A 19,780-nucleotide genomic window follows, 5' to 3' on the forward strand; every position below is an offset into this window, starting at 1 on the left:
AACATGTCCTCTATCAGATCCACCATGAATGGATCGATAATTCAGCTCCTAAGTATGCTGTGCCACCGTCTTTACATGGTGCACTTTCACGTTTTTCCTGGCTCTGCCGAGCTAGGCCCTGATTTCTGTCTTCAAGCCACGTCTGTCTCTGCCTCTGAAAGCTGCAGCATGGAGATGCATCCCTGACCTCTGTCTTACTTCCTGCCAAGCGAGCGGTGCCCGGCTCGGCCTGGTCTGCCTGCCAAACAACAGTATTTTACCTTCAAGTTATCAGCGTAGCCAGTTCAGCTCCTCGAAAACACATTCCTGTCTAGTGATTTAGGTAAACATATCCCCGGCTGCAGAGCAAAGAGCAAGTCTTCCTGTCTCCGTGCAAGTAATTTACAGTTCCCGTTGCCAGAGTAGGCCCATGGCCCCGCACGTAGACACGCAGACACCTATGCACGCACTAACATTCAGTATAGAGTAGCCTCTGTCCAAGAGACCTTTTACTCTAGATTAAACATCCTCCAAATACTAGATATCAAATATGTTATAGGGACAGGTCGATCTGACATGCCAGACTTCTGTCTCCTCTACTAGTGCTAAAAGTCAGACCCTTAGCTTCCTCCAGATGTACGTCAATCACACGTCATATTAGCTGCGCGCGCATTCAGGCCACAGGTTTCAGCTGACTCTGCAAGAATTCTCTAAGCATCCACCCACTTGTGACACTTTTCTGTGACGTTTCCAGTGTACGCCTCTGTGCACACCCTTGTTCACGCCTTTTTGCTACGCACATGTGTTCTTATCATATACATTTCACTTGTCACGCCTACTGTATTCACTGCCATTGTGTCATTTTACTATATATGTCATGTACTGTTAATAAATCGTTGACATCTTTCTGCCATCATTGCATACCCGACCCCTTGTATTGATGGAATTGATTTCCATGGCTCGAGTCATCATTCTTGATTAAAGCCCTTATGACTCAGACACCACGGACTCTGCCTCTCATTTGATTGAGCTATTTCCTTACTTGTCCGAAATTATATGGCAAACTCGTATACGGTAAAATATTTACCACATAATTTGGCGCCCGAATAGGGACCCCTCCCCCACCCCACGCGCCGGTGATGCGTCGCAGGCTTCGCCCCCGACTACAGCTGTGACGGACCCCATGCGCATCTGCAGGTTTTCCTGTATCTCCCTCAGGCCTACGGAGGTGACGGAGACTGCGGTCGACATCCAGACGAGGCGGTGAGGAGTGCGGAGGATCCCGACCACAGCCCAGCCGAGAGAGCAGTGTCCGAGGTATCGAGAGGCCCACCTGTAGCGTCGAGGCGCATGCGTAGTGCGCAGCAGCAGCAGCAGAGAAGTCGTAGCGGTCCAGTCCAGTCGAGTTTCCGAGGCCTTCCGTTCCGTGCTTCCCGGTGAGTACCGTTGCTGGGGACGCATCAAGACGGGTGCATTAATTTGTGTCCGGTCAAGACGGGTTTGGGTACACAGATCCGGTCTGCACTGTTTTAGCAGTGTATCTGTACTGTTTAGCAGTGCATCTAGTATTCAGTTATCCAGTTATTGTTGTTCGTTTCGAAATGTTTCAATGTGTTTTAATGTCGTGGTATGAGTGATTGTTTGCATTTTCTTACTGTGTTTTTTGTGTCTAGATCGAGGTAGCTATGCCTTTATTTTCGAAGTTACGACAGATAGGAACTAGGAAAGGGATACTAGAAGAAGCAGTTCCCATCCCACCCCGGGACACTCCTGGACATTTTATGTACCACAAGCACGGCTTAGATGCCGTTCTATACTTGTACTTGTGGGTGGATTATACGAAAGACTTAGCAGAGAATCAGAGATGGCCCGTTACAGTGCATCATGAGAGTAGAGGAAGCGTTGTGGAAAAAGAAAGCCAGACAGTCACAGAAAGATGCCATTGAACTATGGCGTAAAGAATCACATAGACGGACAGAGAAGGCACTCAGAAAAATAAAGAAAAGTAGAGAGGATTCCGAAAAAGCTAAAGAAAAGGAACTACTAGAAGAAGGAGAGCGAGTTAGAACGGAACAACGCGAAAGACAAAGCAACGCAATCATGACAGGACTGTATCCAGTCCTGGCCGAGGGCCTGCCCAAGGCGACCCCGGAAATACCGAAAGATCTGCCCCCTCCATTGGTTCCGACTAAATTATGTCATAAGACTGCAGCAGACATTTTCCTTTCTTCCTATTTAGACGACGTAGCTCCCGCATATACCAATGTACCTATCAATGTACCCATACCACCTGCTGACAATAATCTGCCCCCAGGTCCGCAACAGCAGATTCCTACTGATCCGACCAGGACCCCTCCACGTCACCAGGTTCCCGCACCTGTTATCACTTCCCCCATTGTTGTTCCTCCTACTAATCCTTTTTCGACAGACGCAGCCCAAGGTTCAACCCCGCTACAGCCAGGTTATGCTCAAGCCTCCGCTTCAGGAGGGGCCTCAGGAGGTCCCTATCACACCCCGCCACAAGTGCAGCGCCTGACACTGAGAGAATTAGCTACGCTGCGTACCCCGAAAGCGACCCCAGCCGAAAAGCTTAAAGAATATCTTACAGATTGTAGATATGATGCAGTACCTGGCAAGACAGGACCCATGATGCTAGCATCGTTACGTTTAAGAAGTGCTGCAGACTTTTTGGTTACACTACCAGGAATGCCCGAACAATTAGACAGGATATATCATTTTGTTCAGACAGGAGTAGGCCCTGAATGTGTTCGTGAAGCCATGGTATATCAGAAAGTTGGTACACAAGCTTTAATATTCCGGTTCTTGATTAATTGTTTGATAAGAGAACGAGATCGACCAGGTTTTGATCAAGAAGAGATGAATGTATTGACTAGATGGAGTCAGAATATTGCAGATTGTAAGCATGACAAAGAGAAATGTATAGAGGCCATGTCTAGAAAAATCCGTAAAGAAATAATGGCCATACATACCCGACAGAATGCCGATAGGGCAGTAGAGTCAGACGATAAGGACTCCTCAGAGGAGGAAGAACCAGAGAATCCAGCAGCGACTCAAGATATAGTAGCGTATGTAGGTAGAACGAAACCTCCTAAACAATACCCATTAGGTAATCCTTTTGACAGACCCATTCGTCTAGAAAGCAAGAAACGATACCTTTCCCCGATACCTGAGCAATGTTCTCTTGAACATATTTTCCAAGTTACTGACAACATCCTGAAAGAAAGAATAGGTTATCATGAACTCACGTGATCAGGAACTAGCCCGGTCAGCAGTCCAGTGGGCCGGGGATGACAATACATATAAAGACGGACAGGTAGCGCAAACATTTTTAAGTCTTACTCCAGAAGAACAGCGACTAGCTGGTATATACATGACCCAACACCTCATTATACAGTATGAAAACCAAGCATCTGATCCAGGTCCGTTATATAATTTATTGCAAGACTTACTCCTGAGAAGATGGAGAGGCCTAGGTACTGATCTAATTGAAATGATTTTAGAACAACGTCATAAATATAGAACTTTCTTGACTCCACATCTTGTTTCCGTTCCACCCCCAGTCAGGCAACCATATCACCTAGACAAACAGAATCCTTTACGAGAAGTACATCCAATCCGGAAACCCGATGATACCCTTGAACGCGTGTTTGTATACACGCCTATAACTAAAATGGAATTATTAGAAATGAAGAAAATAGTGCCCAGTCATGATAAAGACCCTGCAGGTTTTCACCGTGAAATAAAAGACATGTTACTCATGGGGGATTACACCTATCCCGACATTATGAAAATACTGAAAGTGTTATTGCCTGCCGGTATTTACGAGAAACTCAAGGAAAAAGAATGGGAGGTGGGAGACAAAAAGATTAATTGGGCTGAATTAGAAACCGAAGAAACTGGTCGAACCCCAGGTTTAGGTCTTGGGGAGAAAACTAAAGCATTACCAGGATTGTTAGTACAGGTTTTGCCAAGGTTGTTGGCAACTAAAAAGGAGGATTGGGATGCAATCTCAGCCTGCAAACAGAAACACGACGAAGACACTAGTGATTTTTATTCCCGATTCGAGAAATGTTTTATTATTAATAGTGGCCTGAAAACAAGTAGCGAGTCATACCCACACCTTTTTGTGTCAAAATTAGTCGAGAATTCCCTGCCCCAGGTTAAGAACCGTGTACTGAAAGTCGAGAGCACATGGCAAGCTTATACACCTTCCCAAATGTTACAAATGTTACAGTACCACCAGAACAGAATTAGGGAAGAACATGATCACGAACAGAGACGTATGAAAGACACGAAAATGAAAGTACTGGTTGCTCAGACAGTTCCAGCTGATGGTCATAAAAGGGGTACGACACAATCCAACAATTCAAATTCAGCAGCTCCTGTTAAAGGGACATGCAACTATTGTAAACAGCCAGGTCACTATGTAAACGATTGTGCAGTTTTGAAACACAACATAGCCACAGGTAAAACTAAAGAGAGGCCGTGTCCTCCTAGACAGGACCAGGTCCAACAACACGTTCCACAGAATAATCAGCCTATGCAGATTCCACAACAGACCGTAGCGGTACCACAGCCACAACCCATTGCCGCAACACAACATGTTACACAGCAGATGTACCAGTATGCACAATCTGACTATCCCGATTATCAGTAGTACACATGAAACAGCCTAGAGAGGGCGGTTGGCTTGCCCCTTATCGAGGTTCCTGTAGATCAAGAAGGTCCTTATGTACACAGTCAAGTATTAGGGAAGGATAGAAAATTTTTGATTGACACAGAGGCAAGCAGAACGACCATCAGTCATGACGAGGTTCCAGGGGCACCCCTCTCAGGCTCACAGAATGTTTCCCTTGGATTTTCAGGAAAGCCTATAGTCAATGAAGTATCGAAACCAGTTCCCCTAGCAGTTGGTCCATTATCTCGTACTACAGACTTATTGCTCACGAAATCATGTCCAGAAAACTTGCTTGGTATAAAGACCCTGAAAGCTCTAGGAGCTGTAATTTGTTGTTCTCCGGAAGGAGTAAGGTTGTTCCTTCGTGATTTTAAGGGACATTATGTATTGAGAGATTTTGATCTTAGGTTACAGAATGTACCTGCACATTTATGGGCACAAGGCCCCACTGATGTTGGTTGTATGCACATTACTCCATATCGTGTCACACTCAAGCCAGGAGTAGTACTACCACGTATCCGACAATACAAGTTACCACCAGATGCTGTAGTGGCTTTACTGAAAATCATTGACGAGCTCATTGCACAAGGAGTGGTTGTAGAAACCGACTCCAATGTTTGTAATTCCCCTATCATTCCAATTCTTAAACGTACAGATCCAAATGCACCTCCCGTTTATCGATTAGTGATCGATTTACGAGAATTAAATAAATGCATTGTACCACAGTATCCAGTGGTCCCAGACATTTCATCCCTATTGACAGCTATTGATTCTGAAGCAACGTTCTTTACTGTAATCGACCTCAAGAACGCTTTCTTTAGTGTCCCCATTGATCCGGAAAGCCAATACCTTTTCGGATTCTGTTTAAATGGCCGAAGCTTCAAATTTGCACGCGCACCTCAAGGATTCACAGAAAGCCCCAGCATCTACAGCCAAGCATTAAAACGACAACTTGACAGTATTCACATGCCTGCCAACACTGCCCTACTCCAATACGTCGATGATCTATTGATCACCGCCCGTAGTGAACCAGAATGTGAACAAGCATCACTGACAGTTTTGCATTTCTTGGCGGACAAGGGACACAAGGTGTCTCCTTCGAAGCTACAATTCTGTGCCCAGCAAATAGTGTACCTTGGGCACTTGCTGTCCAAGTGGGGTAGGCAGCTGACACCCGAACGAATTCAGTTAATTGCACATCTTCCGCAACCCAAAACACAGAAAGAAGTACGAGCTTTTATTGGACTCACTTCCTACTGCAGACAATGGATTCCACAATATGCATTTCTAGCGAAACCACTTATACAGTTGACAACACAGGAGGCAGCGTCTTCGACTGTCCTCCCTTGGACTCAGGAACATACACAAGCTTTTGACGAGTTAAAGAAAGCCTTATGTCAAGCACCTGTTTTAGCAACACCGTGTTACAGCAAACCTTTTACACTTTTTGTCACAGAACGCGATGGCACAGCGTTGTCGGTTCTCACTCAGGTTCAAGCAGACAAACACAAACCGTGTGCTTATTTTTCGAGTACATTGGATCCAGTAGCCCAGGCCTTGCCTGTGTGCTTAAAGTCAGTTGCAGCAACAGCTCTTGCAATCAGACAAAGTGACTCCATTGTATTAGGACATCAATTGACAGTACAGGTTCCACATTCTGTAGAGGTTCTCCTAAACAGAACACAGACTCAACACTTGACTATAGCACGACTGACAGGTTATGAATTGACACTATTCCAACCACACATAGAAATCAGACGCTGCAATACACTGAATCCTGCTACACTTTTACCATCGAGCACAACAGATCCTGCCCCACATGATTGCGTGGATGTCGTTGACACAATTACGAAACCCCAACAAGACTTGACAGATGTTGCATTACCTAATCCAGACCTGACACTTTATGTGGATGGTTCATGTTTAAGGACAAGCACAGGAGAATTAGTAGCCGCATATGCAGTGACCACTGAAACTGAAGTTATAGAAACACATCGCATTGACACCCTGTCAGCTCAAGCAGCAGAGCTCATTGCTCTGACTCAAGCCTGTATACGAGCCAAGAACTTGAAAGCAAACATATACACAGATTCCCGTTATGCATTCGGAGTCGTACACGACTTCGGTGTCCTCTGGCAAGAAAGAGGTTTCTTGACCTCTCACGGAGCCAATATTCAACATGGCCCCCTCATTCAAGCTCTGTTAGAAGCAATACATTTGCCTACAGCTATAGCTATCATGAAGTGCAAAGCACATACGAAAGTCACAGACAGAATTTCTCAGGGCAACGATTTTGCAGATCGAATAGCGAAACATACAGCACTGACTCATACTCAAACGACTGATATGACAAAGACTGACGTTAATTCACCAACACATTGCATGACAGTCAGGGACCCCACACAAGATGTCATCGACATACAGACACATGCTACTCCAGATGAAATAAAGAAATGGGCTGAACAAGGAGGGGTCCAGACAGATCAGGGATGGATGACGAAGGGAAAGACCACATGGTTTCTCCCCGACTCTATGGTTCAGGTTATCATCAACACAGCACATAGTCCAGCACATTTAGGAGAAAAAGCCATGTTAGACAGTATACAGAACCTCTGGTTCAACAAGCATTTACGAGCAGCAGCAAAACAGAAAGTGCGTACCTGCATGATCTGTTGTCAGTTCAATCCAGGAAAAGGTGTTCCCGTAGAGCAAGGTGGATTTCATCCTCCCGACTATCCTTTTGAAGACCTCCAGATGGATTATATCCAGATGGAAAGATGCCGAGGATTTAAGTATGTCCTCGTAGTTGTATGTGCCCTATCCCGATGGACAGAAGCATATCCCGTCCCAGATTACACTGCCCCGACCACTGCCAAGCAGCTGGTTCGTGAATTCTTTCCTCGATACGGTTTGCCCCGTGTCGTGTATTCAGATAACGGTCAGCCATTTTCATCTGAACTTATGAAGCAGGTCTCACTTCTATTGGGGTACCAGTGGAAGTTTCACTGTGTCCGACATCCTGAGGCAGCAGGTCTCGTGGAGCGGCACAATCAGACTCTGAAAACTCGCCTTGCCAAAGTGTGTAAAGAGAAGGGAGTAGATTGGATAGTAGCTTTGCCAGTTGCTCTTTTTTATATGAGAATGGTAGCCCATTCCAGGACAGGGCTATCCCCGTATGAGGTGGTCTTCGGTAGACCTCCTAATATGTGGGGGACGCCTCTGCCGCAAAAAATTACAGATGTTGACAGTACTATGCTGACAGATTACCTTGCTTCCTTGATGTCTGCACTACAATCATGTCGTTCACAGGTTGCGGCAGCCTTCCCAGACAACACCGAGGTGAAGCCACATGAACTGGTCCCGGGGGACGTTGTAGTCGTCCGAAATTTCGACAGGTCAAGCCCTTTGGAGCCCCGCTGGAAGGAGCCGAAGATCGTTTTGTTAACAACCAGGACTGCTGTAAAATTGGAGGGGCGGAAGGGCTGGGTTCACTCCAGTCATGTGAAAAGATTCCATGGATTTCCGCCAAAGACTGAATCCCAGAACTCACACATACCAGAGACTGATACCAAACTCCCCCTCTTAGAGAAAACTCCCCAAGAGGAGTATCGACAGAAATTGAGGTCTAGTAAGTCAGACAGTTTAATTGTTTAAGTCCCTCTCAGGTGAAGCGGTTAGGCAGTTTCTGACAATGTATAAGTTAGACCCAAATAGAGAGAGAGATAGACAGGAGACCAAGAAACAAAAATATCGTAAAAGTCTCCGGAGCAGATGCGTCTGCACATTGCTTATTATGTTTTTTCTGAGTCTTATGATTATTGCTATGAGTTGGATGTTATATATGTATTTTCCTCTTGCACATTCTTTTCCTAATAACACTGTCGAGCACACGTTTAGTGCTCTTCCTCCACACGAATTGTCTTATCGACTTGCGCTGCGCAACAATACATTTATTCGTATGTTACACCATTCTCACCAGATCAACAATGCCACTAATTGTTGGATATGTGGCCGACTCCCTGCCTATCAGAACTACAAGGGAGCTCTGCCCCTCTTTCCTTACCCGTTTACACATAATGGTTCCTGTGGTGCATGGTTTAGTTTAATATCTTCTATAAACACCGAATCTAGAGTTTCCCAAAGCAATTGGATATGGGGAAATCTGAACACAGTCATGAACAAAGCATGTTTTCCAAACGAGGAGGGTCTTCCACAAATGACAGAGACAGATTTAGAAAATGAAGTGTATGGATTAGGCAATTTTACACTTAACCTCATGATTCTAAATGTTCAGTCAGAGACTAGTCCAAACTTACCATCTATATCAGTTCTACCAGCGAAAGGTGTATTGTGTGTCAGAAAGATTGGTTCAGTACATCTAGGTCACAGTGACTGTACTACTGTGGTCGAATTTAGTGATAAAGGCAAGTCTACATTCAAAGCTTCCAGACACTCCTACTTTATATGTGGTCAGACAGCTTATGTCCGTTTACCTCCAGACTGGGATGGTACCTGTTTCATTGCATGCCACCAGTATTCCTAGCCCCATCTGACTATCACAGGAATTCCCGTCTTAATATTGTTAGACACAAGAGAGACCTCCCAATAGTTGATCAGACTGAAACTACATGGGAACAATATACAGATTTCAATAAAGGATTCTTTCCCTATCTAGGCACTGTCTCCAATAGTAAACTGATACGCAAATTAACCAGAATACTTGAAGCCGTAGTAAATGAGACTACTTCTGCTTTGGGCAACTTAACAGAGGAGCAGTCTGCTATGAGACTTGTTGTTCTTCAGAACCGCCTTGTCCTTGACGTCATCCTGGCCGATAGGGGCGGAGCTTGTAGAGTCATCGGATCCAGTTGCTGCATGTTTATTCCAAATAACGCGCCATCGGTCTATAAGCTATCACCAGACTTCACGAAATTGCCCATCTGATACACCAGAATCCAGGCTCCTGGACTTGGTCCGGTTGGCTCTGGAGTGTATTCACAGCCTGGGGATGGAAGCTACTGTCATTCCTAGGAATCATATTGGCCATAGTGTTCAGTTGTTGTCTATGTCTACAATGTGGGCCAGCGATTTGCGGCTTGTGCGCCACAGCTTGTGTTCCCCATTCAAGTTCACGTTCCCATTCCCGAAGAAAGAAAGAAGAGCAGATGATGTTATATGAACAGATTGATGGTCTCATGAACATCGACATATCTTGAAGGGTCCGTAGGGGACAAGGAGGGAATGAGGTAATTGAAATTTTTATGGTCAAATGTGTCCCCAACGTGTACCCCAACGGCTCCATGTACGAGTTTCAAGTACATGTAATTTCCCTCCACAACCGAATATGAAGACGCAAATACATTTGCGTCCAACGTTAACATGTCCTCTATCAGATCCACCATGAATGGATCGATAATTCAGCTCCTAAGTATGCCGTGCCACCGTCTTTACATGGTGCACTTTCACGTTTTTCCTGGCTCTGCCGAGCTAGGCCCTGATTTCTGTCTTCAAGTCACGTCTGTCTCTGCCTCTGAAAGCTGCAGCATGGAGATGCATCCCTGACCTCTGTCTTACTTCCTGCCAAGCGAGCGGTGCCCGGCTCGGCCTGGTATGCCTGCCAAACAACAGTATTTTACCTTCAAGTTATCAGCGTAGCCAGTTCAGCTCCTGGAAAACACATTCCTGTCTAGTGATTTAGGTAAACATATCCCCGGCTGCAGAGCAAAGAGCAAGTCTTCCTGTCTCCGTGCAAGTAATTTACAGTTCCCGTTGCCAGAGTAGGCCCATGGCCCCGCACGTAGACACGCAGACACCTATGCACGCACTAACATTCAGTATAGAGTAGCCTCTGTCCAAGAGACCTTTTACTCTAGATTAAACATCCTCCAAATACTAGATATCAAATATGTTATAGGGACAGGTCGATCTGACATGCCAGACTTCTGTCTCCTCTACTAGTGCTAAAAGTCAGACCCTTAGCTTCCTCCAGATGTACGTCAATCACACGTCATATTAGCTGCGCGCGCATTCAGGCCACAGGTTTCAGCTGACTCTGCAAGAATTCTCTAAGCATCCACCCACTTGTGACACTTTTCTGTGACGTTTCCAGTGTATGCCTCTGTGCACACCCTTGTTCACGCCTTTTTGCTACGCACATGTGATCATATACATTTCACTTGTCACGCCTACTGTATTCACTGCCATTGTGTCATTTTACTATATACGTCATGTACTGTTAATAAATCGTTGACATATTTCTGCCATCATTGCATACCCGACCCCTTGTATTGATGGAATTGATTTCCATGGCTCGAGTCATCATTCTTGATTAAAGCCCTTATGACTCAGACACCACGGACTCTGCCTCTCATTTGATTGAGCTATTTCCTTACTTGTCCGAAATTATATGGCAAACTCGTATACGGTAAAATATTTAACACAGCCTGTTGAGGAGTAGAAGCTACCACATCGGGTAATCCCAGCTCTTAGCCATTTCTTCATACATGTATCGTTAAAGATCTCTGGAAGGTTGTTATTTCTGGAAAAAACAGTATAGTAGGAGAAGCTCCCGATACCCAGGAGTTTACGCACCTGATTCCACGCAGTGTAAATGCCTGCTAGTGTTTTGAACCAAACTTTTTAAAGTAGCAGTTGTATGTCAGTCGCCAAAGATGTTCGCTCACTTCATTACCAAGAATGAGTTCTTGTGGTGTTGGAACCACCCTCTCTTGTCTAATTCCTATTTGGCCTAGAAATACATTGCTTCATTTCAAAATCATAGCCCACCAATAGACTTTGAGATTAGGCACTGCAAGACCGCCTCTATCTCTTCCCGGGACAAATCCATGTTGTCAAGTTGATATAATTTGGTGTATGATTGGTGCTAGTCGGCTAGCTAATAGTTTAGAGTAGATTTTAGAGTCACAGTTTATTAATGTGATTGGGCGGTAGGATCCCAGTTCTGTTGGATCATTGTTTTTCTTTGGAAAAACTACAATTTTAGCATGAGCTCACGATCCTGGTGGTTGCCCTCCTTGGAAGACATGGGTTATTAAAATCGGTTAAAATTCCTTTCAGTGATTTATGGAATTTGGCATACAACTCTACAGGTATTTCATCCAACCCAGCTGCCTTTCCGGGGGTTAAACAGTTTATTGAGAATAGAATTTCTACCCACTGAGGTATTTCTACTAAGCTGTCTTGATCTTCCTGTGGGAGCTGAGGTGCTATAGTCCGATCTAGATATTCCTCGATCTCTTCTTGTTTTTTTATTAGTCTCTTTGTATAGTTCTTGATAGTAATTTTGAAATGCTACCCTTATCTCTTTAGGATCTTGCTTAAGGCCATTTTTAGGGTCTTCAATCTCTTTGATCATGTTCGCCATGTTTTGTTGTCTCGTGCGAACTGCAAGATGATGTCCTACTTGTTCACTTAGTTCATATGTTTTCTCCCTGTTCATAGTGGCCTTGCATATTGCTTTTTCCGTGAAAATGTCTGCAACTCTGTTTCTTGCAACAGCCACCTCTCCTAATGCCCCTTCGATATTCTGTCCCCCCTGTACTGCCCTTATAAGTACTTCCTCTGATTCCGCTAGTTTTTCTTGTAGTATTTTTATTTTCAGTGTTGCCTCTCAATTAGATTTTAGCGAAAATCAGAGAGTTTCTCCCCTTATTCCTGCCTTGAGAGTGTCCCATACTGTTTCTATTGGTGCACTGCCCAAGTTATCCTCTAGGAACTCTGGTATACATTTATTTATAAGTTGACAATATTTTTCATTTAGAAGTAAAGCCCTTTCGAATGTCCACCTGTTGTGATCCGTTGTATCCCTTCGCTATCGATACTTAAGATTAGGGGATTATGGTCTGATAGGACCCGAGGTAGTCTATCTATTAGGCACTTTGACATCATAGTATGGGAGGGAAAAACATAATCTAACCTAGCGAGTTTGGTATGTGGGTTGGAAAAGAAAGTAAATCCTGGATTGTTAGAATGTTTAGATTGCCAACAATCCGACAGCCCATGTGTGATGCATAATTCTTGGAGTGCTCTGAATACACTCGGTATCCGTCCTTGATATATAAAGTTGGACCCCAATATCCAATCAGACGGTAGATTCAGGTTAAAATCGCCGCAGACAATCATAGGGAGTGACCAGGTGCTAGTTCGTTTGAAATAAATCCCAGTAGGTCTGGATCGTCGGTAATGCTCCTGTATATAGAGCAGATAGTTCGTTTTTTCCTAGTACTGTACTGGCACTGTGATTGCCCACCGCCTCAACTTGTCGGTTGCTGATCTGGTGAATTGGAGCGCCCCTCCTATTGCCAGAATGGCCACCCCGTGTCTTGGTTGCCTGTGTTGTGGCTGTAATCAGTCTGTATCCAAGGGTTTTCAAAAGGTGTAGTTGGGACCCCTCCACATGTGTCTCCTGGAGACATACAATATTAGCCCCTGTTGATCTAAGACCCTATTGCAACTCTGTATTTTTTTGGGGTCGTTGAGGCCACTAATATTGATAGTTAACACTCTTAACTTAGCCATTCAGAATTTTGGATCCTATCCATCCTGGTCATTTTCTCCATACCAATTGCCATTCTCCTAATTAGCTGTGCCGCTTGTTGTGCCATTGTAGCTTTAACCCGGACTATGGATTCTATCCTGACTGTATGCTCGCCCCCCGCACCACCCCACCCCGTCTTGTGGCAGTCAGGATCAATCCTGAGCCTGTCTGATAGCGTCTGGATTGTCCACTCTCCCTCCCCCTCCATCTTCCGCGCCCCATCTTCCCATCCTCCCATCCTGTGCTCGGCTCTTCCCCTGTGAAACTGACACAAAAACAGAGAAGATAAGAAGACCCCTTGTGATAAAATATAAACACAAAAGTTAGCGTCCTTAGATACCTAGAATAATCACATCAGTTTGTTACCTGTATACATTTCTAGTAATTAAGTATTATTTGGTCACTTCGGTCCCCCAAGGCTACCCCTATTCCCCCACCCAGCTTCCCGCCCAAGATTCCTGTTCTCTGGATTGTTTGATCCAACTAGCCTAAACAAATCTCTTCCCCCCAGCTAAGATCTCGTCAAGTAGTTTCTGGGCTTGTATTTCTGAGGAAAAATAAGAGAACCGCCCTTGGTGGACGATTTTTAGTTTTGCTGAATTTTGTAGGAAAGCAGAGACCCCGGCTTTTTAGAAGGGGGTTGTGAGTTGTCTGAGTCTCCATCTTCTTTCTACTGTGGCATGTGCGTAGTCTGGTTTAGCAAAGTAAATAACATTATCCCCTTTCCTTTTCATATTCGGTCAAGCCAGATCATAGACTGCCTGCCGGAGTAAAAAGTTCCCAAAATATATTAAGATCACCCGTGGGTACCCTTGTGCATTTGTTTGTCGTTTCGGCATTGAAAGAGGAAATCTATGCACCCGCTGCACTTCTTTGTCCCAGTCCCAATGTGCTAACCCCGGCGGAGAATTTTTCAGGAGGTTTATAGTAAAACCCCTTATATCGCTTCCTTCAACATTTTCCAGAATTCCCAGCAGTCTTAGGTTGTTCCTGCGTTGCCGATTTTCGGGCTCTTCCAGCTTTCACATGACATCCTTTAGCATTCAGTCTTGGGAGGATGCCTGTTCTTTTAACCCCTTCGCTGCAGCGGCTATTCCGCCGCAGCGCTAAGGGGGAGGGGCGGCCGCACGGCGGTTCCGTGCTTGTGACAGAACCGCTCCGTCACGGCTCGTGGGTGAGCTGTGCTTGTGACGGAACGGTTCCGTCACGAACCCGCCCGCCCATTAATTCGTCAGCGCAGGCGCGGAATTCGCGCCGCGCAGGGGCGGCGAGCGGGCCGTGACGGAACCGTTCCGTCACAAGCACAGCTCACCCGAGGCTTGTGACGGAACGGTTTCGTCACAAGCATGCCAGGGGTTAATGTACCCACTGTATTCTCTAGGTCCTCCGTGCGTTTCTCCACCATGTCCAATCTGTCTGCGATCTCTGTACATGCTTTCCCGATTTTGCGCCTGGTGCCTTGACATTTTTTTAGGCTAATCGCGCCAGGCGGTTCTCACTTTTGATTTCGTCCTGGAAGGTTCTTAATGATTGAAATATCATTGACAGAGATGGCTCAGGGACCTCGTCATGAGATTTTTTTGGTTCATCCTGACCAGCTTGATGACCTTTGGGCGTTCTTCCTTCCGTGTCTGGACCGCCGGGACCTACTAGCTGTGTGGCCGAGTAATCCCAACCCAGTTCATCTTCCTCAGCTTACTCATCAACATTTCTTCTATTTTTGTTTTCCTCAAGTCTGATTCCCGCTTTGTTCTTTTTTGTGCTCTCTTTTCCTTCTGTTGGCTGCAGTTACTCGTGGAGGTGTTTCCGCCCTCCAACTCTTCTCTGTTGCTAGAAAACCCAGACACTGACTTGGCCGATTCCTCATTTATTGAATAGAAATTTTCCATAGAATCGGGGAAAGGTACCCTGTGTCGTGAGACTTTCTTTGGGATTGCATCTTCGGCTTCTCTGCCTGGCTGTGCGATTACATCCGGCTCTTTGCCAAGTATTTCTAGGATTGCTTTTTTACTTTATTGTCAGGATTAGCATATACCTCACTTTGAGAGTCGGTGGGGGGTACCTCTGGGCTCTCAATCATGGTCTTTTTAGCACATGACCCCCAAGAGGGCCCCCCCTTCAACCGTAAGTTCTAGGGAGTGATCTAGGGAGGGGGTTTGGGAAGACTCTGTACAAGCAGTCTCATAGTTGGCCCCAAAGTCTTCCATCTGTGAGGCCTACGGGGTCCTGAGTTCCTTGTTGCCCTCCAAGGGAGAAAACCTACCAGTAATCGCCATCTGCTTTTTTTTCTCCCCTGACCCCCCATTCCTCCCTGCAATATACCTTTTGGCACGTTTTTCTGGTTGCTTTTGGAGGGGTCTGGTTTTTCTCTCCCCTTCTCCCATTTAACTCCTTTGCCGGTACGACTGTTCATCTTCCTGGCTTCCACTTTGGCCTCCTGCTCGCACTTAGGGTCACTCTCTTGCCGAGACCCAAAGAGCGTGTTTGTGCGCGTTCGGCCGCGGCCCCCTCGTGCAGCATAGCCATAGCCTCTGTTTGCTGTGCTCTAGGACTCCCTTCTTTCTTGGCGTTGCTAGGCGACGCCAGCCTGCGGCCCAAGTGGGTCCTTTTCCTGGTGGCTGCCAAAAGCAACCAAATGGATTGCCAGCGTGTTGGACTGTCTGTCTTGTGAAGATCTCAGCGGGTACAGCTCAATCTGTATAGCTGCCAGATCCGAGAAAGGATTGCAGATTCTGGTATTTCTCACGGAGGACCCCAGTGCTCTCTCCCGATTTTCTCCCGAGTTCATCGGGTTGCCTCTGATCTTGCCTCCAGACTTGCCATACGTTTACTGCTGTTCAGGTAATCACTCCTCCAGAGATTTTCTCCCGAACAGCGGTGTTCCTCTTTCAGGATGGTGTAGCGAAGCGTTGTGGAGGTGAGTGATCGTGGTTTTCACTCAGCCGCCATCTTGCCCCTTACTTATAGAAACAAAACGTTATAATAAACTACTGTGAAATTTTAGGTGCCATTTCTTTGAAGCATAATTTAGTAAAATGTGTTAATGCATGCTAGTATTTCCTCAAACATATTCATAATCAAAAATCAGTGTAAGCAGTTTCAACAATATTATGGGAAACATGACAAACTAGCATTGGCAAGAACGTGATTCCAGTGGGTCACTGGGACCATCCCTGTGGGAACACCAGTTTCTCCTCTTATGAAATCAGAGGATTCCACACAATTTTATCCTTGTTATTGAAAAAGATTTATTTGTTCTTTAGAAGTTTGTTTTCAACAAGTTCATTTGCATAATGCCATAACTCATAAATGAGGCATCATTTTTAAATCATATCCAATGCATTTCGGGCTAACGTGTAGCCCTTCATCTGCTTCAAGCAGAAGGAACCAGTGTTGCGGCAATTAAGATTCCCCACTATACACAGCAGTGTTTAAACCAACACGAACAAGGACAGGCATTATTATTATTCCCTGATGAAGGGCTACACGTTAGCCCAAAATGCATTGTATATGATTTAAAAATGATGATGCCTCATTTATGAGTTATGGAATTATGCAAAGGAACCACAAAACAATCCAGTTGTATTAAATCTTCGGTTTATTCACACAACGCGTTTCGGCGACTTGCCTTGATCACGTGTGATATATATATATATATAGCAGCTCAATTTTTTATCAATAAAGTTACTAAGGGGATTTAATACTTGGGAATATAGGTCTTCAGTGACCAAGAAAGGGTATGGTATATAAATAGGTCTCTGCAGGTAGAATAAAGTACTCAAATTAGGATGTCATCACTGATTGGCGTTAAAGTGATAATTTTGCCTAAAATCGTATACACCCTACAAAATGTTCAATTCAAATTCTCCAAGTAGTTTTACAAGTATGTCCCAGACATGGTAAGGACCTTTCTCTGGTGTACCCATACTCCTCAAGTGAGCTCGGCAAAATGTTATGGCGGGGGCCTTGGTATGGCAGATTTCACTGTGTATTCCAACTCAGTAAACCTGCTGGTGATTAATGATGGCTTGATACAAGCAAACCCCGACTGTTCCGCTAGGCTCTCAGTGGAGGAGACCTAACACGCTTTCAATATGGAAGCAAGGCACTCTCAGGCATTCCCACCAGCCACTACAACAATCTTCACAATTTGGGAGCAAACATGCAGAGAAATAGGTTGGCACAAGAAACTAACATAATAGACACCACTGTGAGCAGGTTCTTTCATCTCGAAGGAGACAGGGCTCTGGGGTATATTCCTTCACAAGGATACGCTAAGGAATATAGGGCTCCATATACACATTTCTTTGCAGTTGGGAACGGCCAAACGGACCATTTCCAACCGAAAAAATGCTTTTAAATATGTACAAAACACAAATTGCATTTCTGTAACGTGTTACCGAATCGAAATCTGTTTGTGATTCGGGATTTGGAAGATGCTTGTTTAGGTCGTTCATTCCAAATGCCGAATCTAAATGGGATGTATGAATGTTTTGCGACCTAATTATGGTTGCAAAACATTCACACTTTAGTACTACCTCAATGTTGGCAGTAATCCATTCATGAATAAGAAGGGGTCCCAAAGTTTCCCTTTGAGAACGGGAACCAAATATTTTTTAAGAGCAGGCAGTGGTCCCAGGGACCACTGCCCACTCTTAAAGAATGTAAAGAAAACGTTTATTTTTTCTATTTAAACGCATCCCGTTTTCCTTCAAGGAAACAGGGCTTCATTAAAAAAAAAAGATTTCTTTATTTAAAAGTAATCAGACATGGTTGGTCCCTGACCCCAGCAGGCCATCATCCGTGTGATTTTTGTGATTCCTAAGGGATTGCAAACTGAGAACTACCTCGACCCACTAGGGATTGCAAAAGGTATAAAACACATTTTAGCACATAAGTGTTTGCGATTACCAAACCGCTAAATGCAAAAATTCATAATTTGGTAATCTTAAACACTAATGTTAGTACATTTGGCCCATAATTTCTAACAAAGCTATATAATCATTTACTTATCTACAGGAAATTTGGCCTATTAAAAACCCAGCTCTTCTGTTATCTCTAGTTTTGACATGCACTCACCTCATATTTACATGCAACAGACAACATTGCAGAATTTAGCCCTCAGAAGCCAAAATGACAATTGCACGTTATTGAAGAAAATATTGCAAATTTATAAAACACTGGTAATTCTTATGCCAGCTATATTCTTACAATTAAGGTGCAGGTGGGAGAATGGTTGGGGGTGCTGGAGGATCGGGAACGAAAAGAGGCCCTTATGGGCCCAAAGGGAATTGTAGTTCAAATTCATTCATTTTAAATATACATATATATAAATATATACACACACACATATATATATATATAAATATATATACATACACATACGTACACACCACGCTAAAGAACTACTATAGCAAATGGTACATGAGACATCGCCTACAGGCCTGCTGTATAATGAGAACCACTGAGACTGCTTACATTTGGTAGGGGGGTTCCGAATGCTGTATAGATTGGCATAAAGTAGCAGAATTACTATCTGACGCTACACAGATGAATACAGTCTCTTCCACACAATGGGCATTACAGAACATTAAAGATGAACTGCAGGCAAACAGATATACCAACTCTTTATTGGACTCAGACTAGTAATTGCTAAAATGGGAAATAGCAATCATCAGTTATTTAAGAATCATGGTGCAGGAGATCTACAATGATGGAGGACACCCACAGAAAACTGAAAGGCTAAGGGCCAGATGTGACAGATGTCATTCAAGCCCAATTCCCTGAGAGATATGCGTGCTAATACAAGTATGTATTGTGTCATAACGAGTGTCAGAGCACCTCCGATATCAGCATAACAACAAGTATACATTGTGTCATATCTGAATTAATCTGAAGAAAATGCAGATAAAGATTATTAAAAAAAAGAGAACGAGGCAGATCAGTTAGTTCCAAATTGCAACATGTGTTCCACTCAAATTCACCCCACAGCCTTAAAATCCCTCCCCTAGTCCTGATGTTCCAGCACAGCTTCAGGGTAAATGAATGGACTGTGCAATGCAGTGGTAGTTGCTACGCAACAACGCATCTGTATTTAAATAAAATTACTTTACCTTTCTTACTGGTGGTTTTAAAACAACATCTTCAAAACTGTCTTCTGCTTTTAATGTCTGAAAGTTTTCATGTAAAATTCGAATTTTCTTTTCATTATCCCACCCTGCAGGACTAGAAAACAAGAACAAGTACTAATGTTTAACATCTGTTCTCTAAAAACATTACTAAATTCATTCATTATGCTGGAAAACCCCAGACCCGCATGGTCAAAAATGCACACAACACTAAAGTATGACATAACTTCCAAATTTCCCAAAACTATCCTTAATGTGTGGCGAGATTACTAATTTAAAACACAGTTAGGTTTAGGTTAACGTAGATCTGTGGGAACTAACTGATGGTTTAAGATTTCAGATTGCCATACACCTGAATATAATTAAAGATATGATCAACATATGGCGGAAAAATATAGGACAATAACTAGGGTAACA

At 44.3% G+C, this 19,780-nt stretch overlaps 1 protein-coding gene across 1 annotated transcript in view; it reads right to left on the reverse strand.

The window, feature by feature from the left end:
* DYNC1LI1 (dynein cytoplasmic 1 light intermediate chain 1) overlaps nucleotides 1–19,780 on the reverse strand; it is a 398,524-nt gene that overhangs the window by 199,002 nt on the left and 179,742 nt on the right. The window contains exon 8 of the mRNA XM_086942104.1: nucleotides 19,349–19,460. Within this exon, the coding sequence (XP_086798230.1) occupies nucleotides 19,349–19,460 (112 nt within the window). The remainder of the gene's footprint in view (nucleotides 1–19,348; nucleotides 19,461–19,780) is intronic.

The sequence above is a fragment of the Lissotriton vulgaris genome, chromosome 10, assembly GCF_964263255.1.
Source record: "Lissotriton vulgaris chromosome 10, aLisVul1.2, whole genome shotgun sequence".
Taxonomy (NCBI): Eukaryota; Metazoa; Chordata; class Amphibia; order Caudata; family Salamandridae; genus Lissotriton; species Lissotriton vulgaris.